Source organism: Cataglyphis hispanica, chromosome 2 (assembly GCF_021464435.1).
Source record: "Cataglyphis hispanica isolate Lineage 1 chromosome 2, ULB_Chis1_1.0, whole genome shotgun sequence".
In the NCBI taxonomy this organism is placed as follows: Eukaryota; Metazoa; Arthropoda; class Insecta; order Hymenoptera; family Formicidae; genus Cataglyphis; species Cataglyphis hispanica.
Genome location: NC_065955.1, coordinates 11,619,516 through 11,638,854, shown reverse-complemented (window position 1 = coordinate 11,638,854; position 19,339 = coordinate 11,619,516). Strand labels below are relative to the sequence as shown.

The 19,339-nt window shown below is 34.3% G+C and overlaps 5 protein-coding genes across 10 annotated transcripts in view; 3 read left to right on the top strand and 2 right to left on the bottom strand.

Annotated features, from left to right (window-relative positions):
• LOC126855270 (uncharacterized) overlaps positions 1 to 2,265 on the top strand; it is a 35,296-nt gene extending 33,031 nt beyond the window's left edge. For both annotated transcript variants that reach the window (XM_050602755.1, XM_050602746.1), the window contains exon 4: positions 200 to 2,265. In XM_050602755.1, coding sequence (XP_050458712.1) covers positions 200 to 411 — 212 coding nt within the window. In that variant the 3' untranslated portion in view covers positions 412 to 2,265. The remainder of the gene's footprint in view (positions 1 to 199) is intronic.
• Positions 2,266 to 2,718: 453 nt separating this feature from the next.
• On the bottom strand, positions 2,719 to 4,512 carry LOC126855546 (mediator of RNA polymerase II transcription subunit 22). Its single transcript, XM_050603318.1, has 2 exons — positions 4,019 to 4,512; positions 2,719 to 3,212 (listed from the first exon to the last, which is right to left on the bottom strand). The coding sequence occupies exons 1-2, from the start codon at positions 4,119 to 4,121 to the stop codon at positions 2,893 to 2,895; spliced, it is 423 nt and encodes a 140-aa protein (XP_050459275.1). The 5' UTR covers positions 4,122 to 4,512; the 3' UTR covers positions 2,719 to 2,892.
• A 115-nt stretch (positions 4,513 to 4,627) lies between these two features.
• On the top strand, positions 4,628 to 14,511 carry LOC126855283 (gamma-aminobutyric acid type B receptor subunit 1). Of its 5 annotated transcripts, none has more exons than XR_007688216.1 (12): positions 4,628 to 5,533; positions 7,480 to 7,578; positions 7,712 to 7,846; positions 7,996 to 8,166; positions 8,403 to 8,901; positions 8,996 to 9,123; positions 9,209 to 9,501; positions 9,735 to 9,978; positions 10,280 to 10,523; positions 10,635 to 11,029; positions 11,115 to 11,502; positions 13,608 to 13,733. XR_007688216.1 is itself a non-coding variant. In XM_050602781.1 (12 exons), the coding sequence occupies exons 1-12, from the start codon at positions 5,363 to 5,365 to the stop codon at positions 13,649 to 13,651; spliced, it is 2,574 nt and encodes an 857-aa protein (XP_050458738.1). In that variant the 5' UTR covers positions 4,628 to 5,362; the 3' UTR covers positions 13,652 to 14,511. The 5 variants fall into 5 exon arrangements, 4 of the variants coding, with proteins under 4 accessions (XP_050458738.1, XP_050458760.1, XP_050458749.1 ...); XM_050602781.1 differs by having other exon boundaries at positions 11,115 to 11,265; positions 13,608 to 14,511; XM_050602803.1 differs by lacking the exon at positions 13,608 to 13,733 and having other exon boundaries at positions 11,115 to 11,265; positions 11,329 to 11,590.
• A 537-nt stretch (positions 14,512 to 15,048) lies between these two features.
• LOC126855339 (nuclear pore complex protein Nup54-like) lies at positions 15,049 to 18,888 on the top strand. Its single transcript, XM_050602896.1, has 5 exons — positions 15,049 to 15,238; positions 16,849 to 17,370; positions 17,446 to 18,353; positions 18,435 to 18,662; positions 18,740 to 18,888. Exons 1-5 carry the CDS (start codon positions 15,115 to 15,117, stop codon positions 18,860 to 18,862), a joined length of 1,905 nt encoding a protein of 634 aa, XP_050458853.1. The 5' UTR covers positions 15,049 to 15,114; the 3' UTR covers positions 18,863 to 18,888.
• Positions 15,246 to 16,135, bottom strand: LOC126855553 (uncharacterized). The gene has a single exon (XM_050603331.1). The coding sequence runs from the start codon at positions 15,813 to 15,815 to the stop codon at positions 15,429 to 15,431; it is 387 nt and encodes a 128-aa protein (XP_050459288.1). The 5' UTR covers positions 15,816 to 16,135; the 3' UTR covers positions 15,246 to 15,428.
• Positions 18,889 to 19,339: the final 451 nt, after the last annotated feature.

Genomic DNA, 19,339 nt, shown 5'->3' with positions numbered 1-19,339 from the left:
ATATTTCTTATCATTAATATTTCAGAAATGTGCTATCTTTTCTTTTACATATATATATATTCAAATATTTTACACACATATACAATGATTTTTTTTTTATACATATTTGTATAATCGTTCGAATGTATAATAATCGATAGATAGAAAAAATAGAAAGAGGATAAATACATATAAATACATATTATTTAATTGTTTGTAGGTGGTGGTGGATTAGCCAGTTATACGCCCAGCAAGGTGGATCTGACGTCGGAAGGTTTTGAGCTGGGTATCACTAGAGCTGTACCGATGATAGTTTCCGCGCCAACAGCAGCAACCGGGCAAACTGAAAATGCGAGCGACGTGGAATACTTGAGACCAGCTCAAGATGCAGGCGCATGGGGTTCGGAAACGACCGGGGATCTTCTTTATTGATGAGACAAAAGGAAGAAATACAAACTACACGCTTTAACAGCTACACCATTAACAGCTCAACGTCCCTCCGCAGCAATAGAATGAAAGAAATGAAAATGAAACTTATAAGACTTAAGAAGTATTTTCTTTTTTTTCTAGCGTCGACGAAAAAGCGCGAAAAACCATAAACGCAAACATCAATATTATATTAAAGTTTAATAAAAAGGTTTATGACAAATGCTCGCTCAACTAAATAAAGTAAATTTTTTGTAGAAAACGAGTTAGATGTCGCGTTCGTGATCGGATGAACATATTGGACCACAAATAAGTTATCGTCAAATAATTAAGCTAGATAAACTTTTTTTCATTGATTACGAAAAAAATCAAAAATGCAATCTCCGTTCATGAACGTTTCGAAAAGATAAATGAAAAAGTCGAGGTTATTTAGATTAAGTAAGAACTAACAGTATCATTCCAAGTATATGCATTTACTTTGTATCGTTACGCTATATCAAATGAATGGATTTTTCCTAGACAATGAATCATCGAAACTGCCAAGAATCATTAGGGCTATCTCTTTTGTAATAACACTTTAAAGAAAATGCTCAGTGATACTGATACTTTGTTGGATAAAGGAAAAAAATAAGAAAGAAAGCATATTATCTTTCTGGCTACTATATATGATAGAAGAGAAGTCAATGAAAAAATCGAGAGTTTTGTAACCTTTTTGAGATTACTTTAATTAATGTTAAGCTGTGAATGCTGCCAGTAAAAGGCCAGAGTTTTATGCGAAAGTTTTTGTAGAAAAAGAGGTAAACGATTGAATATATCAGAGATTCAATGGGAGGGAAAAGAAGTTCGAGAGAAACATTTCGAGTTTAGGTTTGTAACATTTTTGCCAAAGTAGAACGTAAGTCTACTTAGTATATTTAATAATATATATGTATAATAAGTGTTTCACAGAGTTCGGCAAAACTGTAAGAATTGTAAATTTTAGGATATCGTCATTTGTACCGAATATATCGCAAATCATACTATAAGTATGTCTTGCAAATAAGATAAGCCATTACAGCATATGTGTTTTTCATATTTTGAGGTTGCATTTATTTTTCAAGTATATATAATACATGAAACTAGTAACTTTCTTCAGCATAGGAAGCATATAAGAGAAAAAACACGACAGTTTAATATTAATTATTAATTTTAAGCGATTGAATTTTGTATATACTAAATTGTTGTGCGGATCTTAAAGAGCCATCTGAGATAATTGAGTCACGAAAAATTCGAGATAAAAGAAAAATTACAGTGCTTTAAGATCATCTTTCTTGTATTATCTTTGTTTTTGTATTAATTTCTTTCTATTGTTTATTGTATCGTCTCAGATGCGTTACCACAAATATTCGAAAATTGTTTTGAATTATGTAGATGTTAAATTTTCGTGTAGTTATTTAATAATGTATGATTGTAGCAATATATGTAGTTAATATGATTATAATTTTATCAGTTGGACAGTGAACTAATTCAAGCAAAAAATTCCATAAGAAAATAATTTATTACGAAGATGTATTAAGTATTATGAAGTTGTATGAAGTAAAACTGCTGCAGCATTTTGTTAAAATTCCAATTATATTTACTCTTTATTTAGATGCTGTACCAATTCATCAAATTCTTTACAATGTATTGCATTGTTTAAAAGACCTATTCTTGTGTCACAGCATTGTTTCACATTGTGATATTTTTGTTAATTTTTCTTAGTAAAATGATTTCCAATTTTTTGTCAAACAGCAGTATGTAAATCGTCAATATTTTTTGTATATCTCATTGTTACATGAAAATATTACAAGGAGAGAATAAAAAGATTACATTTGCGCAACATTCCAAATTCAAATCATATATGTATTTTTTTTTTTTTTTTTCCTTCAGATTGTCAGTTATTCTTATAATCCGCTAATTGTCATTTCCTTGCTCCAATACAGGAGAAAGCTGTTTAACAGTTTTGTAAATTACTATTGTACAGTATCACAAGATACCATATTTCGAGTAAATGATAATAAGCAGAAACAATTGTAAGGTGACTATTAATAATTGAGAGAAGGTTAGATATGTATATATCTCTTTCTCTCTCTCTCTCTCTCTCTCTCTCTCTCTCTATATATATATATATATATATATATATTACTACCTTTTTAAATATACTTACCATGTAAAAGTATCGTGTGATGTACTGTCTGTGTGTTACTAAATATCAAAGTAATAAAAGAGACAATTACTCCTTATTCAGGACTTGTCTACAGCTCTTTGCAAGATTAAAGGGATGCATAGAAGTCGTATTGTAGAAAATTAATCTTATTTATTTAAATATGCAATGTAGGTGCATGTATGTTTAAATTCACGAGTTAAGATATTGATTATTTGATTTGTACAAGTTGATAAACCACATTTTAACGAATCGTGATTCAAATTATAACACAGTCTCATATATTACAAAATTCTAAACTAATGTTATTTGTATATCGAAGTATAATATTCCTCTTCTAGATCATACAAATCCGCAGCCATGTCGTCCCTCAGAGATGCTAATTTTTGATCACACTCCACTTGTTTAGTCCTAAATAACTTGCCGTTTTGTATTATGGCGTCGTTTACAGACGGAAAATCATTCAGGATTAAATATTGCTTTATATCGGAGACTAGTTTCATTAACGATTCGCCAGCACGCACAATATTGGCCGCTCTGACGTGCATTTCATACGTGTCTTGTTCGCATTGTGTCATCCGAGATAGTTGTGAGTCATTTTCTCCTTTCGCAAGTTTGATTATTTCTGGAAATAAAACAAAAACGGGTTAGAATTATTAAGACAAATATTATAAATTATAAAACAAACGCAGTATAATTGTTATAGATTCAATATTATATTATATAAATCCTCTCTTCCCAAATTTCAAAACATTTTTATTGATAAAAACTTTTTAAATAAAAGTCACGTTTATTATACATTATTGCATTGCACTGAACATTATGATATCAATTTAATATTAAGAAAATTATATACATATTTTATCATATTTATTAAGAAATTTTGTAACTTTTATAGTACAGTTTACAATAATAAGAATAATTACTCCATTTTATTTATTGTATATGTATTTACATATATTTCTCAACATTATTTAATATTGATTGAACATTTTTACTCAAATCACTCAACATTTCAAGATATTTAACTGTTTATCATTATGTCACATCCACTGATTGAGAATAATCAAAATTAAATACCAAAATTCGAACTTTAAATTTAAATAGAAAACTACTAAATTTTCTTAACTTTTAATTAAAGATTACAATCAAAATTATCAAAGTACGATAGTCATTGAAAGTGAATACAATAACTCTAACAAAAAATCAGAGGATTTATATATAAGAGGTATATACAGAGGAAACATATATAAATATTTATATTATTTCTGCAGAACGATTTTGATCTGTCAAGCTATATTCATAGATTAAGAAACACCCTATAAATTAGATTAAGAATAAATCAAGGAATATGATTTAAATAAAAATTCAGATTATATTCAAACATGAGAAACGTAGGTTAGAATATTTGTTGACTATAGGTTAAAGTACCTTCGAAATTTTCTAGCATCGACTTTACATCATCCTTCAACCTTGTCATGTACGATTTCAATAAAGCTTCTTTACTTTGCGGAAGCGCACGTTGCGTGGCCATTTTTTTAAAGAAAGGGATAACGAAAATATGTATAGAGTATTATTTGTAATCACACCGCGACGTTTCACGCACAGACGCGTCGGCCATTTTGAGAGAATCAGCTGATGAACTTATATCGCTCGTGCAAACCTGACGTAGCTACACAATACTTTGACGTCTCATTCTTACCCTTCGTCAGAGCCTTCGTCAATCAATTGCATCTCTCTCTGTAGGGGTAAAGAAACCTTAACTGTTCAAATATATCCCGCACATTTTTCGAGCACGGCGAGATCTGGAAAAGAAGAATCTTTCACAAGATATTAATAAAAAAATAAGGAAGAAATTTTATTTGTATCCGTGTTCGAATTTTGCCCGCGTCATATTGATTTTCGCGCGAAGGCGAGCGCCGTTTATTTCGCGGAGTCGTCATCCCCCTGTCCCCCTCACGCCCTCTATCCAGCCCCACTCGCGAGGCCGTCCAGGGTTGGCAATCGATATGAATACGCCCGCGAAGCGCGCCCGTCGCTAAATTGTTCACTCGCACGCGAGAATCCCGGCCACGCGATAGTCGCGCGGGAAGCGTATCCGTTGCGCGATATTGCGAACGTCATCTCCGTTTCCGCAGCCACGGAGGTTCGAATCGGGGTCGGTACTCCCCCCCTCCCTCCTTCCCCTCTCCAATATACTTCCCAAAAGGGTGACCGTTGTACGCGAAACTCGCGCGACGTAACGCGAACGGGGGTGCTGTCACTCTGCTGAGCGTGACAGTTTCTAATCCTCCTCGGTGGTCGACCTTGGACGAAGAATCGCAGACAGGGAGAACCGAACATCGCGTTGACAACGTGGAGATCCTTGAATCGGTCGAGGAATTCCTCGAGGATTTCGAAAAAGAGCTCGACATTGGAAGCTTGATTTTTGAGACGAGGAGGAGGCGTCAAGAAGTGAAGTAAAGACGGAGAAGAGTGTGACGTTCGCAGGAAGCAGATTCGCGAACGGTCGAACGCGCAAGTAACGCAGGCTCGCAAAGTCAAAAGAAAAAGAGAGAGAGAGAGAGAGAGAAAGAGTTCGATTAATCGGACGACGAGGTCAATCGGAGAACGATGGCAGTGAGCGCTTTCTCGATGGTATTGCCTACCACCGATTTTGCCACTACGTGTCCCATTACATCCGGTATGTCGTAGGAGAAAAAGAAAAAGAGAGAGAGAGAGAGAGAGAGAGAGAGAGAGAGGACCGTACGGTTTTAGCGAGACACTGCTGGCGAAATGGCGAGCGGTTTTCTTCGGCAATGCACGATGTTGTTGGGCTTAATTGTGATTTTAATAGCAGCGCTCTGGACCGAGGCGTCACTTCCGCCTGAAGATGAAGATGAGAACGTCCTGCATATTGGCGGTATCTTCCCCATCGCCGGCGAGGGCGGCTGGCAAGGCGGCCAGGTGAGAACGATTAATCCTTCTTTCATCTTGGAACCGCAATCGCGAAAATTAAAAATATTGCGTGAAGTATTGTTGAATTTGATCATGATTCTTCTGAAATATTTAATATTTTTTAACAGACTTTTACAAAGTTTTAAGCAAAAAAGAGATAGGTGTGAAGGTATTACAATCCTTGAAACGTTTCTGTTTTATGAAATTCTTATCGAAAGTTAAATAATACTCTGTTAAAATAGAAATAAAATATTTAATACTACATCCATCACACAAAGTATGTATGTGATAACATCAATAATTGATGAAATTACGTAGGCAAGTTAAATATAAACCGGATTTTTTCCAAAATATTTTATTCAATCAAAATATTTTCAGCGCACATCTAAGTTATTTTTCCACGTAGTTTCTACTAAAATTTAAGCATTTTTGGCTTAGCTTTACATTCGTCCCACTACTTTTTATGACATGAAAATAAAAAAATTGCCAATCTGATGACAAAGATGTTTAGATTTTAATGAAAACTAGGCAGAAAAATTATTTGAGTGTGCGTTGGAAATATTTTGAATAAAGAATTTTGTGGAAAAAGTTTGGTTTGCGCAATTGATTTTGGACACATCCCACTACTTTGTATGACACGCAAATAAAAAAACTTTCAATTCGATGGCAAAAATGTTTAGATTTTAATGGAAACTATGTAGAGAAATGACTTGAGTGTGCACTAAAATATTTTGATCGAATATAATGTTTTTGAAAAAGTCCGGTTTATACTTGCCCACGTAATAATTCTTTTGCTCCGGAATTTTACGCTCGCGTAAACTTTAATTGTCTTTTTAGCGATTATTTCACAATAATATTATTAGATTTGTTAAAAATTACAAGTTCTATTGTTCAGACTTTCGTAAATGCAAAGAAGAATGATTGTTACGTCATCGTATCTTTCCGCGTTTCCGCTTATCTTCTATCTTTTACTTCTCTCGAATTGTTCGATATCCTGTGACATTGATAACTCGAAGAAATTCTCGTCAAACTTTGTAAACCTCTGGGAACAGATTCTAGAGTTCATGTAACGATATAAACAAGTTTATCAATAGACTAATCTTTTTACATTGAATCCCAAAGTCCAATATGCAAATTGTGTTTAAAATATCGAAGAATTTTGCAGAGAATGTAAAGCGAAATCCCTCTAGTTTTATGTAAATTTAGCAATGCGCGTGTATTTTTTTTCTCAAATATTATTATTTGAGAACTGCAATAACATGCCAAGAAAATTCTAACAAACATTAACAATAAATAAACAAAAATATTTTTAAAAGATTGGAAATGTCCGTTTTAAAGCATTATATTCTTCATTCTTTCACGATTATTTAATTCTTGTTTTATATCTAAACATTAAAAATATAATGTAATTTATAATAATTACCAATTTTTCATATTATTTATATACAATAGATAATAAAAAATAAAAAAAGTCATAGAAAACTTTTTTCATCCATACATGTGATAAAAAAATTACACCGACATAATGAAACGGCTCTCTTTAACGGCTTGAAAGGTCGGACAGGTTTATCTACTTTTGATAGCATTTTATGGCATTGTATATAATTTTTATAATGTATTTTTCTACAAAAACATGTACGAAGAAATTTAATAAACTATAACGTTGTCATTTATTTAGACAGACACAATATGCTTAAAAGTATTGTATTGTCCAATTTTACAAATATTTTTTGAATTGTTTGCGTAATAAAATCTAACACTTCCTTCGTATAACTGTTATAAATATTCATTCTTTAATCGTGTCTTTCAAAGTAAAGAAATAGCATTTCTAACTTTTAGCCCGTATATGACGTATATATTTATCGAACGGCGCCGCTTCTCACTCTGCATGCAAACTTAAACTCATTAAATTAGGGGGTTAATCAAGCTGAATTGCATTATCATTTATTCAACAGGCTTGCATGCCAGCTGCGCACCTGGCCTTAGAGGACGTTAATCGCGAGAAGAACTTGTTACGCGGATATAGACTGCACCTTCATTCCAACGATAGCGAGGTAAATTCACGAAGATGCGTTTAATGGCATTATAATGGCGAATTATGCTCCCCCCCCCTTCCCATTTCTCTTTTTTTTTGCGTCAGTTGGCGCGATGAAATTACTTTTGTAATTTATTGCATTTCGCTTCCAGTGCGAACCTGGTCTTGGCGCATCCGTGATGTACAACTTACTGTACTTTCCACCCTATAAATTAATGCTGTTAGCCGGTTGCAGCACGGTCTGTACTACAGTCGCTGAAGCAGCCAAGATGTGGAATTTAGTAGTGGTGAGTGTCTTCGTTCACAGAGTTATTTTGCCGAGAAAAGCGAAAAATGAATTTTTTTTTTTTTTCTTTTTTTTTCACTGCGAATTAAATTCGGCACGCAATTACAAATGCAAATGCGCGAGAAACACGACTGAAACACATTTTCTTAGCTTTGTTACGGTGCGTCGTCGCCAGCATTGTCCGACCGAAATCGATTCCCGACCCTCTTCAGGACACATCCTTCCGCCACCGTACACAACCCCACGAGAATTAAATTATTGCAAAAGTTTGGTTGGTCTCGAGTAGCGATACTACAGCAAGCCGAAGAAGTGTTCATATCGGTAAGAATATCGTTAATAAAATTTTGTTTGTTTTTATTCTTGTCTAGATATCTACCACAAAAAATGTTCCCCGTGTATTTCTCAAAAATAAGTGAAGTTTAAATCAAATTAAATCTTTATAATAAATATTTGTATTTTTTATATTAAAATTTTACAACGTAAAATTTCTTATTACATAAGTTTATTTTTTATAGTAAATTTTTTATATGTAAATAAGAATTTGACTCATCACACAGACTGTCGAAGATCTAGAAGCTCGGTGTAAAGAAGCTGGGATAGAGATAGTCACCCGTCAGAGCTTCTTGTCAGATCCGACGGACGCGGTGAAGAATTTACGTCGTCAGGACGCGCGAATAGTAGTCGGATTATTCTATGTGGTCGCTGCGAGGCGAGTACTATGCGAGCTCTATCATCAGAAGTTGTATGGCAAGACCTACGTGTGGTTTTTCATTGGCTGGTACGAGGACGACTGGTTCGAAATTAATCTGGAGAAAGAGGGTATCACCTGTACGAAGGAGCAGATGCGACAAGCAGCGGAGGGGCATCTGACCACCGAGGCGCTCATGTGGAATCAAAACAACGACACGACAATCAGCGGCATGACGGCTGAGGACTTTCGAAAGAGATTGAACAAACAGTTGAAGGATGACGGTTACGATATAGATAACAATCGATATCCAGAAGGATATCAGGAGGCGCCCCTCGCCTATGACGCGGTCTGGTCCGTCGCGTTAGGTGAGTCCCTCGGATGCATGATTTAGCAAATCCATATGATCGCAATAATCTTTATTGTTTTTTCTCTTTTCTTCTCTTTCGTCTCTGCCGTCAGCGTTTAATAGAACCATGGAGAGACTAAACAGATTGGGAAAAAGCTTGAAGAACTTTACTTATGATAACAAAGAGATTGCCGATGAGATATACGCGGCGGTAAACTCGACCCAGTTTCTCGGTGTTTCCGTACGTAAAATTTATTACAGCTTGAAAATTACTCTCTTCATTTGACAACAGCGCAATTTCTAAATGTGAATCTTATTTCATGCAGGGATACGTTGCTTTCAGCTCGCAGGGCGACAGGATCGCTCTGACGCAGATCGAGCAAGTGATCGACGGAAAATACGTCAAGTTAGGATATTATGATACACAAAGCGACAATCTGACATGGCGAAACGTGGAACGATGGATCGGCGGGAAGGTGCCTCAAGACAGAACGATAATAAGAACCGTTTTAAGAACGGTGTCACTGCCCTTATTCATAAGTATGGCGACCTTGTCGGTGCTCGGTATCGCGATAGCTATCGGATTGATCGTGTTTAACGTCTATAATAGACACCGGAGGTATACTATACTCTGCTATACTCTACTATATATATATGATATATGATATATATATATATATATATATATATATATATATATATATGAGATATATGATATATATATATATATATATACATATATGTATATGTATACTTCAACGCGTGTTCTGCATTCGTTAATATGTTATTCGACATATACTGCGGACCGACCCACACAGTCTATAATCGATACATACAATGTCTATTTTCCAGAGTTATATATTCATCTCATCCCACCGCCAACACGATAATGCTAGTGGGAATAATAGGCTGCTTCTTGGCCGTGTTGTGCATAGGGATTGACGGTAGGTTCGTGACGCCTTGGCAGTTTTTGATAATCTGTCAAGCTAGAGCGTGGACGATGTCAATTGGCTTCACTCTTGCATTCGGCGCTATGTTTAGTAAAGTTTGGAGAGTCCATCGACTCTCTACAAAGGCCAAAGCTGATCAGGGAAAAGTAAGTTGTAAACTAGTCGCGAGTTATTACGTCAAGTCTCTCAATTGGCAAAGTGGTACGAGTAGAGCTTTATAATGTAATATAGCGAAATGTATCGCGATTACTCCAAAAAAATTCTACATGCTTTTTAATATCCTTTTTTCGTCAAACTCTTGCAATCGTACCGCTTTTCTTCCTCGTTTTTCTCATTAGTAATGAGACTGATTTTTAGTTTTTTCATGAAGATGGAACCATCCTGCATGGTTTGCTGTTCCCGCATCTGTATGTCCCGTATCTTTAACCTATTCTCGATTCCTTTTAGTCATTGACGGCTAAACAAAAAGTTTCGTCTATACAGAAGAAGGTTGAGCCATGGAAGCTGTACGTTATGCTGAGCGGATTGCTGTCGGTGGATGTCATTCTTCTCGTCACTTGGCAGATGGTTGATCCGTTGCGAAGAAGAATCGAGACCTTCTTGTTGGAGCTGCCTCCTTACGGAGACGAGGATGCAATGATCAAGCCCGAATTGGAACACTGCGAGAGCGAGCACAATAGTTTGTGGCTCGGTGAGTAAATACATTGTCACAAGAAAAAAATACGTGTAGGGAAATAAATTATGCACGAATTGATGTAATTCCATTACGATGTAAATATCAAGATTGAGAATATTTTTCCAGGTTTGATTTACGGTTACAAAGGCATTGTTCTAGCTTTCGGACTTTTTCTATCTTATGAGACGAGAAGCATCAAAATCAAACTGATTAACGATTCCAGATACGTGGGCATGTCAATATATAATATCGTAGTTCTATGTCTCATAACGGTACCCGTGGTAATGGTCATCTCTAGTCAACAGGACGCGAGTTATGCTTTCTCGGCGCTAGCTACTATCTTTTGTTGCTTCCTCAGCATGGCGCTCATTTTTGTGCCGAAAGTAATCGAGGTGATTAGGCATCCTAAAGACAAGTCCGAGTCGAGATATAATCCAGATGGCGCGGTATCCAAGGAGGAAGAAGAAAAGTATCAGAAACTACTCAACGAAAACGATGAGCTTCAAAAACTTATTGCCGCAGTAAGAATATGAAACAATATCGATGATCTTATCGATTAATTATTATACGTAATTTGATACACGTATTTTTGTTTGTATATTTCAGAAGGAGGAAAAAATTCAAGCCATTAAGCAGAAGCTAGCTGAACGCGATGCTCTAAAGGGCACAACGAGTCGCTGCAGGCAAGGTCAACCCAAACAATCCTTCATCGTTACCGACTATCCAACAGGCGAAGGGACATCGGACAGCGCTATCGGTGGGGGTATTTCTATTTGTACAAAATCTTCTCGCGCTTCCGCTTCTGATGTTGAGTTTTCAGAGACGTACTTATAATCTCTACGCAAATACGAGTAAAATTATGCCGTTGCCGGACATCTTTTCGCGCGACCGCTTGATACATTTGGGACCTAAAGTTCTTTTTACTCGATTTCTCGGTGATTATCGTTACACTTCGCTTTTAAAGCTTTGTGATATTTTCAATTTATTATTTGTCGTAAGTATTGATGGGTACGTACTTTGCGTTTCTTCATAATGCACTGACAGGACAAAGTCATTTGCACAATGAAATAAAAAAAAAGGAAACGATGTTTCCTTTTTTTTTTTATTTCATTGTGCAAATATTATTGACATTTCATCGTCACGTTGCGAATTACCAAAACGGTATATCGCAACGTGACGATGAAATGTCAATAATATTTGCACAATGAAATAAGAAAAAAGGAAACGATGGAACGATAAAAGAACACGTATCTTTTTTTACACAATTTGCACACAATAAATTGTATTTATATTTATTGATACAGTTATGCGCGGTGAATAACAAAAAGTAATCTATTAATATAATAATAAAATAATAACGAGGAAAATGTTAATATAATGTTAATGTTCTTCGGCTAATTGTTTAGAGAATTTTTTCAGTAGATAATGCGACTCTCATATATTATGTCGCTTTTGTAAGAACGTACATTATTCTCTTTTGTAGTTTTAGTATATATCTTTCAATGTTAAATACGCAAATGTCATTATCAATTAGTACGAGAACTAGTAATTAGTAACTTTCATCTAATAAACAAATTAATAATTTCGCGCGGATATTTAAATAAGCGAGAAATACAATCGGATCAATTCATCAGGCCTATGTTGTATGGAAGATGGTCCTATCTTTTTCATGACATACACAATCAATGTTTTTTTTCTATAATTACATGTTATATAGCCCATTTTCCTCGTTTAAAAATTTAACTGTTTTGTAAAGACAGATATATATACCAATATTATATATATCCAATATATATATATATCCAATATTGAATGTTTGTGAGAGAGTTTATCAGGTGCATTTTTCAGCACTGTGAGAAAGTATTCAACCAGATTCTTAGCGTAATACAATCTTCTCCTATGGACCAAAAGTTATCCTGTGGAATAACGTTTTCAGGGACAGAGATTTTGAGTATTTTATATATATCTTAACTTTTAACTTTTATCAAGAGAGAAAAATATATGCTTGGAGGAAGAAAATATAATAAATAAAGTTTTTTAAATTGTTAGAAGTTAAATTGTTAGAAGTTACTTTGATGTTTATTTTTTTAAATTTAATAATATAATAAATTTTTTAAATAAAATTATATACAATAGATTAAAACGCAAAACTTTATTTCTTTGAACGATAAATTCTTCGTATCTGAAGTAAAATCGTCATCATACACATACACACACACACACACACATGCACACATACACGCACATACACATACACATTGTTTTTGAAAGAAAACAGAAACTGAAGCTATAATCTTCTTGCACCGGGTACGTTCTCTCGTGCAATTATTTTTCTCTTGTAGAAATATTTATATCTTTTCAGTTTCAAACAAGATAATAAAAAAGAATATAAAAATATTTTAAAACGCACAATATATAATTCCGATATGCATGTGTTAATTGGAGTACAAACAAACTAATCATTAATCTGATATAAATATTGCAGAAATTATATCTAACTGGCTCTTAGGATAATGTTTTTAATATGCTTATTATTTGTTGCAGAGCACATATATACACAAAGTACTTTCATGTTTACGTTAGGCCTAAAATAATCTTTATGATTACGTGGCTCAATTATTGCAGTTAAATCTCGTTAGAAAAGTGTTGTGTTAATTTTATCAAATACTGTATCAAATTGTGAACCTCATGAAGCGCACTCCCAAATTTGATAGGTAGATTATCAAAACTCAATTTGTAATTTGGTCCCAATTTAATTAAAACATTTGTACCATAAATGCGAAATGTGTACTAACGAGATTTAAATGCCTACGAATGTTATGCCGTTTGTTTATAATTTGGGAGTCTTGATGAGGTAAAGTCTTATACATTATTGTTTAGTTTAAATTTATTATAAGTTTGTCTCTCGGGATACGTGCTTGTTAATTTTTGATGAACTCTTTTACCGTAATGAGATTATTTCCAATCCTTAGACTGAAAAGATGTATGTAAATTTTCGACTTCCAAATCATTTACGGACGGATCAACAATTGTGTCTATGAGAGTCTGCTTGAAAAAGAAAGAGAGAAAGATTTATGGAATTTGACTTTCTGTTTTTAGGCACGCAACACGTCGCCGAAATGTACGAACTGCACCGACTATGATGCCAAAGCAATATACACACAAACAAGCGCTACGCTTGCGACAAAACTTTCTTCTAAAACTAGTATTAAATCTACGTGCACGGTCAATATGCGAATTATATATATATATATATATATATATATATATATATATATATATATATATATATATACATGAAAAATGAATCTCGGATAAAAAAAATCGCCAAAAGCGAAGGATGCACGAGATGTGATTTCGCGACGATGAGAAACGATTGTCACGTACCTAAAGTGTAAGTTAGTTTATAGCGCGTGTGGAATTGTTTTATATGTTTCGATACGGTATAAATACACGATTCGATTGCGCCTTAGAGAGAAAAAATCGAGAAGAGGAAAGAGAAAGTAGAATTACTCCGTAAAATCTGTCATCGCGTATGTATATAGACAGACTTTTCAATCGAGTGTAATTTCTCGTTTACTGTATCTACCCACGCGCCCTCCCCCTTTCTTCTGCCCTCCCTAAATCCATATGCAGTATTTTTTACTGTACTCATTTGATCAACTGCCGCGCAAACGGCGCTTTCAAATCTAGCATTATATATATACATACATATATATATATATATATATATATGTATGTATACATATATATATATACATGTACGATAATCCTATCGAACTGTTGACGAAAGTATCACACATATATGTACGTTAGATATTATGAAAAGATATTTATTTTTAAGTTTTTGAATTATAAAAATCCGTTAAAAATATCGAAGGCTTTATCTATTATTGATCCTTGAGATTGTTTATGATTAAGAAAAACTCGTGCAACGATATAACGCAAACGTTTATATATATATATATATATATATATGAATACATATATATATTATATATATATATACACACATATATATACGTTGTTTTTAGAGCTGGGATTTTAATAAAGAAATTTAAAACTGAAGGGAAGTTTACATCAATATACACTGTAATGCTTATATACATTATATTTGTTCGATTAAACACACAATTAGAGCAAATATCAATAAGAGAGAAATGCATATATATAATTTAAAATATATTTATTAGAATGTATACATTGCTGATGTTGTATATGTTAAAATACATGATATAAATACCGAATCAAAAGTAAAGGTTTATAGTAAAAAGATTTATTGAATAAATACGTGATCTATTTTTTTGAACTTTCAGGCATGCATCTGAAATTTGTAATATCGCGCAGATCTTCTGCGCAGGCCCTCCAAATCTCCCGCCCGCGCTCGGTTGCATTCATAAAATGTACGAGACAAAGTAAAGAGGGGAATCAATTGACCAATCGGGACAGAGGGAGCAAAGAGTCCCTTGTCCCGATTGGTCGGGACAAATGGTACTCCGTTCGACAAGTCGATTCTGCGAACGCGACTCTTGTCACACGTACGACGGCCATGTTGCAGCTCGCCACGAACTGTCGTCGACAACGCGACGCGTTGTTTTAATAACCTATGTTTGAGTCGCGAAAAATCGGAATGTCGTTCGGTAGCGGCTTCGGAACGTCCACGTCGACGCCTGCACCCACGTTCGCCTTCGGCACCACGCCAGCTTCCACAGCGACGCCGGTTAAACCTGGTAAGTCATCCCCGATTTATTCGAATGGGAAAAACGCAAACTCTTCACCGTCTCCTTTTTTCACTCGAAAATATCTCTTTATCTATTTTTGGCGGATGTAAAGGTATTAATAATATTAAGACATTCCTCTTCTGTATATAAATGTTATAAATATTTTGCGACAATCTCGAAATTGACAATGTGACTTTCTTCAATTCCTCGTGGAATTATCGCTGGTTCTAGTGGTATCGGAGGTCTTGTTTATTCTGTCTGAGCCTAGCAAGGGCTGATTCACGCCACTACATCCCGGATCGCATTCCATGTCGCTTTTTGCGAAGAAAGCGTGCCTACTCCTGGATCTCGCGATTATGCACGCTGTGATACAGCACATAAATAGTATGATTAAGAGCGCAGTCAGCAAGATAATTAGCAGTGTCGAGCGTTCTGTATATTCGTCATATTTGAGAGTTTCGATTGAAGCCAATGTGGTGTTATCAAGTGTCGTGTGTAACTCGCTGTCATAAGCAGTTTTGCTGCTGGGCGTAGTGTCCTCCAAATAATACATTTCATTTGGTATTTTCCCAAGTGTTGTTATCATAATTTCTGCAGTTGCATCCTGTATAAAGATAATCGAATTAAATTTTCACAAAGTAATGTAATTATACATGAGAGAGATACACAAAGAGAGAGAGAGAGAGAGAGAATAAATTGTATTATTCCATATGTACCCCAATTGCTACATCTGTAGTACCAAGTTCATTTATAATTTGAGTGGAAGAATCGTGTATCGCTTTAATGCGACGAAAGAGAATATTGGTGCTGGACATAGAACCTAACTTCAATGAATTGTGCGCTAGTTGTGCATAGAAACTAGTCTGTTAATGATTTTTGAAAATACACATTATATTAATACCTATACATTATATTAAACTATATTTTATTAATAAAGTAAAAGAATAGGCTTAAATCATATTTTTAAGTTTGCCTTGTACAATAGTTTATTTTTTTACCATTAAATATTTACCTGCAGTTCATTCTGATGACTCAGAAATGTCATTTTTTACTTTATACTTTTTACATAACTGTGTATGTTATTATGAGATTGACTGAATTTTCATATATTGAAATTTTATTAGATATTTATATTAGTATAAATGTGTTCAAATAGAAATAAATATGTCCATACAATTACAATATCTTTCAATATATATATTATATTTAAAGTTGTTAGCATAAAATAAGTAATGAATAAAATCAAATACCTTTTACATTGACATGTCTTATCCAACTTCATATCAAATAAAAGAAAATAGGTTTGATATTCATTGTTATATTTAAAAATTCAGATAATATCATAGTGCTCAGTGCTCACTGCTCACTGGTATAGTGATTCATTACAATTTGATAATTCAAATTTGTCAGATTGTAAATTTAAGTACATTGATATAATTCTTATATTTTGTAATATATATAGTCAAATAGAAAATTAATTCAAATTTACACATAATTTTTCTTTAAGATTTATATACTCAAGTTACAAAAATTTTTGTCTTTTTTTTTTTTAAGAAAATTTTAATTTCTGCTTTTATTTAATTGCTGCTTTTGCGCTAATCCATATTAAAATTTTTAAGTGGCAGGATTTGGAACACCATCATTCGGATTTAGTACACCGACTACTTCGACGCCAAGCTTATTTGGTACCCCATCAACTCAGACTACTGGATTTGGTACTGGAACTGGATTTGGTACTCCAGCGGCTACAGGATTTGGTGGCACATCAACCACAGGTTTTGGATCTGCTCCTACATTTGGTACCACATCAACCAGTGCCTTTGGTTCAGCGCCAGCTTTTGGGAGTACTCCCGCTTCTTCCGCAACCACTGGATTTGGTACAACTTCGACCTTTGGCAGTGCCCCAGCCTCTACGACTGGTTTCGGTGGATTTGGAACAGCGACGACAACGTCGTCATTGAGTTTTGGAAGTTTCGGAGGATTTGGGACAACTACTACTACATCTGCCCCTAGCTTGTTTGGTGGATTCGGTAGTACAAGTATTCCTTCAACCGGTTTCGGCACATCCACTGGTTTTGGTGCATTTGGAAGCAAGCCAGCCACCACTAGTGGTACGACTGGATTTGGCGGATTTGGGACAGGTGATTTAATATAGAATATTTTTGATGCTACATATTATTAGTCAATATGTATATTTATATTATAAACACAAATAGGATTCACTGGATTTGGTACTGGACTGACACAGCCTCAGCAGCAACAACAGCAACAACAAAACCAACAACAACAACAACCTGCAAATAATATATCAGAAGCTCTCTATAATGCTGTGTTTAATTGTCAATTGTACAATGATGAGCGAGATAATACTATTGCCAGGTGGAATCTTATTCAAGCATTATGGGGTACAGGAAAGGCTTATTATTCTGTAAATGCTCCACCTATAGATCTCACTCAAGAAAATTCGTTATGCAGATTCAAAGCTATCGGATATAGTCGTATACCCGATGCTGACAACAACGATGGTTTAGTGGTGTTGTGCTTCAATAAGAAAGAAAAAGATGTACAAGATGGCAAACAACAATTAATTGTATTTCTGAGTGGTTTGCTGGGGAATAAGCCCAATCTAACAGTAACTATTGACAATATTAAATCCACGGGAGAAAATAAAAGTCAAGTGACAATATATGTGTCAGAAAAAGGAATAACTGGCTCTTACAGAAAAATTCCTGCCAATGAATTAGTTGCATATTTGTCGCAGATGATGCAAAAGCAACAATTGCTACAAAATGGGGTTGAAGATATATTTCCACTGATGAAACTCGATCCGTCGCAGCTAAAAGAATATCTAGATAATCCACCTTGCGCTATCGATGCCAGATTATGGAAGCAAGCGCAATTGGACAATCCCAATCCAGAATTGTATATTCCGGTTCCTATGATTGGTTTTCAGCAAGTTAAACATAGATTGAAATGCCAAGAAGAGGAGACTGCTAGACACAGAGCGTTTTTAGATATGGCAGCGGAAAAAATACAAGGCTTGCAGAGACAGCATACAGCTACGCAGGCCCGCCTCAAGGAACATAGACGAACATTATTAGAACTTCAACATCGAGTTCTGCAGGTAATGGCAATTATATATTGCTCATTAATTGTATAACCGTGTATGACGTTTTTGTCTACTAACGAAAAATTCTATTTAAAGGTGCTAGTTCGACAAGAGATTACGCGCAAAGTTGGATTATCCTTACAACCAGAAGAAGAAGTTTTAACACGAAGATTTGAAGCAATGCATTCGCAAATCAGCGCTCCGACACAATATAAAGGTAGAATTAGCGAGATGCTTTCTCAACTTAGAATGAGGCGGCATATCGATATTCAAAATCAGGAAAGATATACAATGGATCCAATAGCACAGGATGATATTAAAGCGGTAAGAAAATATTCCTTATTTTTAACAGGGATTATCAAAGAGTATAGAGGCATAATAATTTGTTTCTATTATTTTAGTACCTGAGTATGGAACAACAGGGCATGGCGCAACTTATTGCAACAATAAATACCGATTTAGAAAGCTTAAAAATTATCAAAGACGGAATGTCAGATCTTTTAATGAGCCAAAGTATATCCTGAGGATTGTAATGTATAATAAAATTTTTTCACATGCCTTCCATACAATAAGAATTAATGTTTTTCAACATTATCAATGATATGATTAATATATAAATTACAATATCTTTCACAAAATTGTGCCACATTTATTTCATTTACGCAAATTCTACAATTCTTTTGTACTTGAAAGTTGACATGTCGATGAATTTTGCCTATTCAATGATTTTGGCAGTTTAATGATGTTTGTCTGCATATTATGCAGAAAATTATATTGTTTAATGTTTTTTTTATTTTATTTCATATATTTTGCATATTTTTATATTTTGTAACATATGCTGCAAATAAAAAAAGTATGCGTAAAGCGTACTACATAAAATAAAAGGATAAAACAAAATATGCATTGTGTAGATAAATAAATGAATGATTTAATAAATATACAAAACAGATATCATAAAAGAATATGTTTCACAGTGTGCATCATAAATAGAAAATTTATAA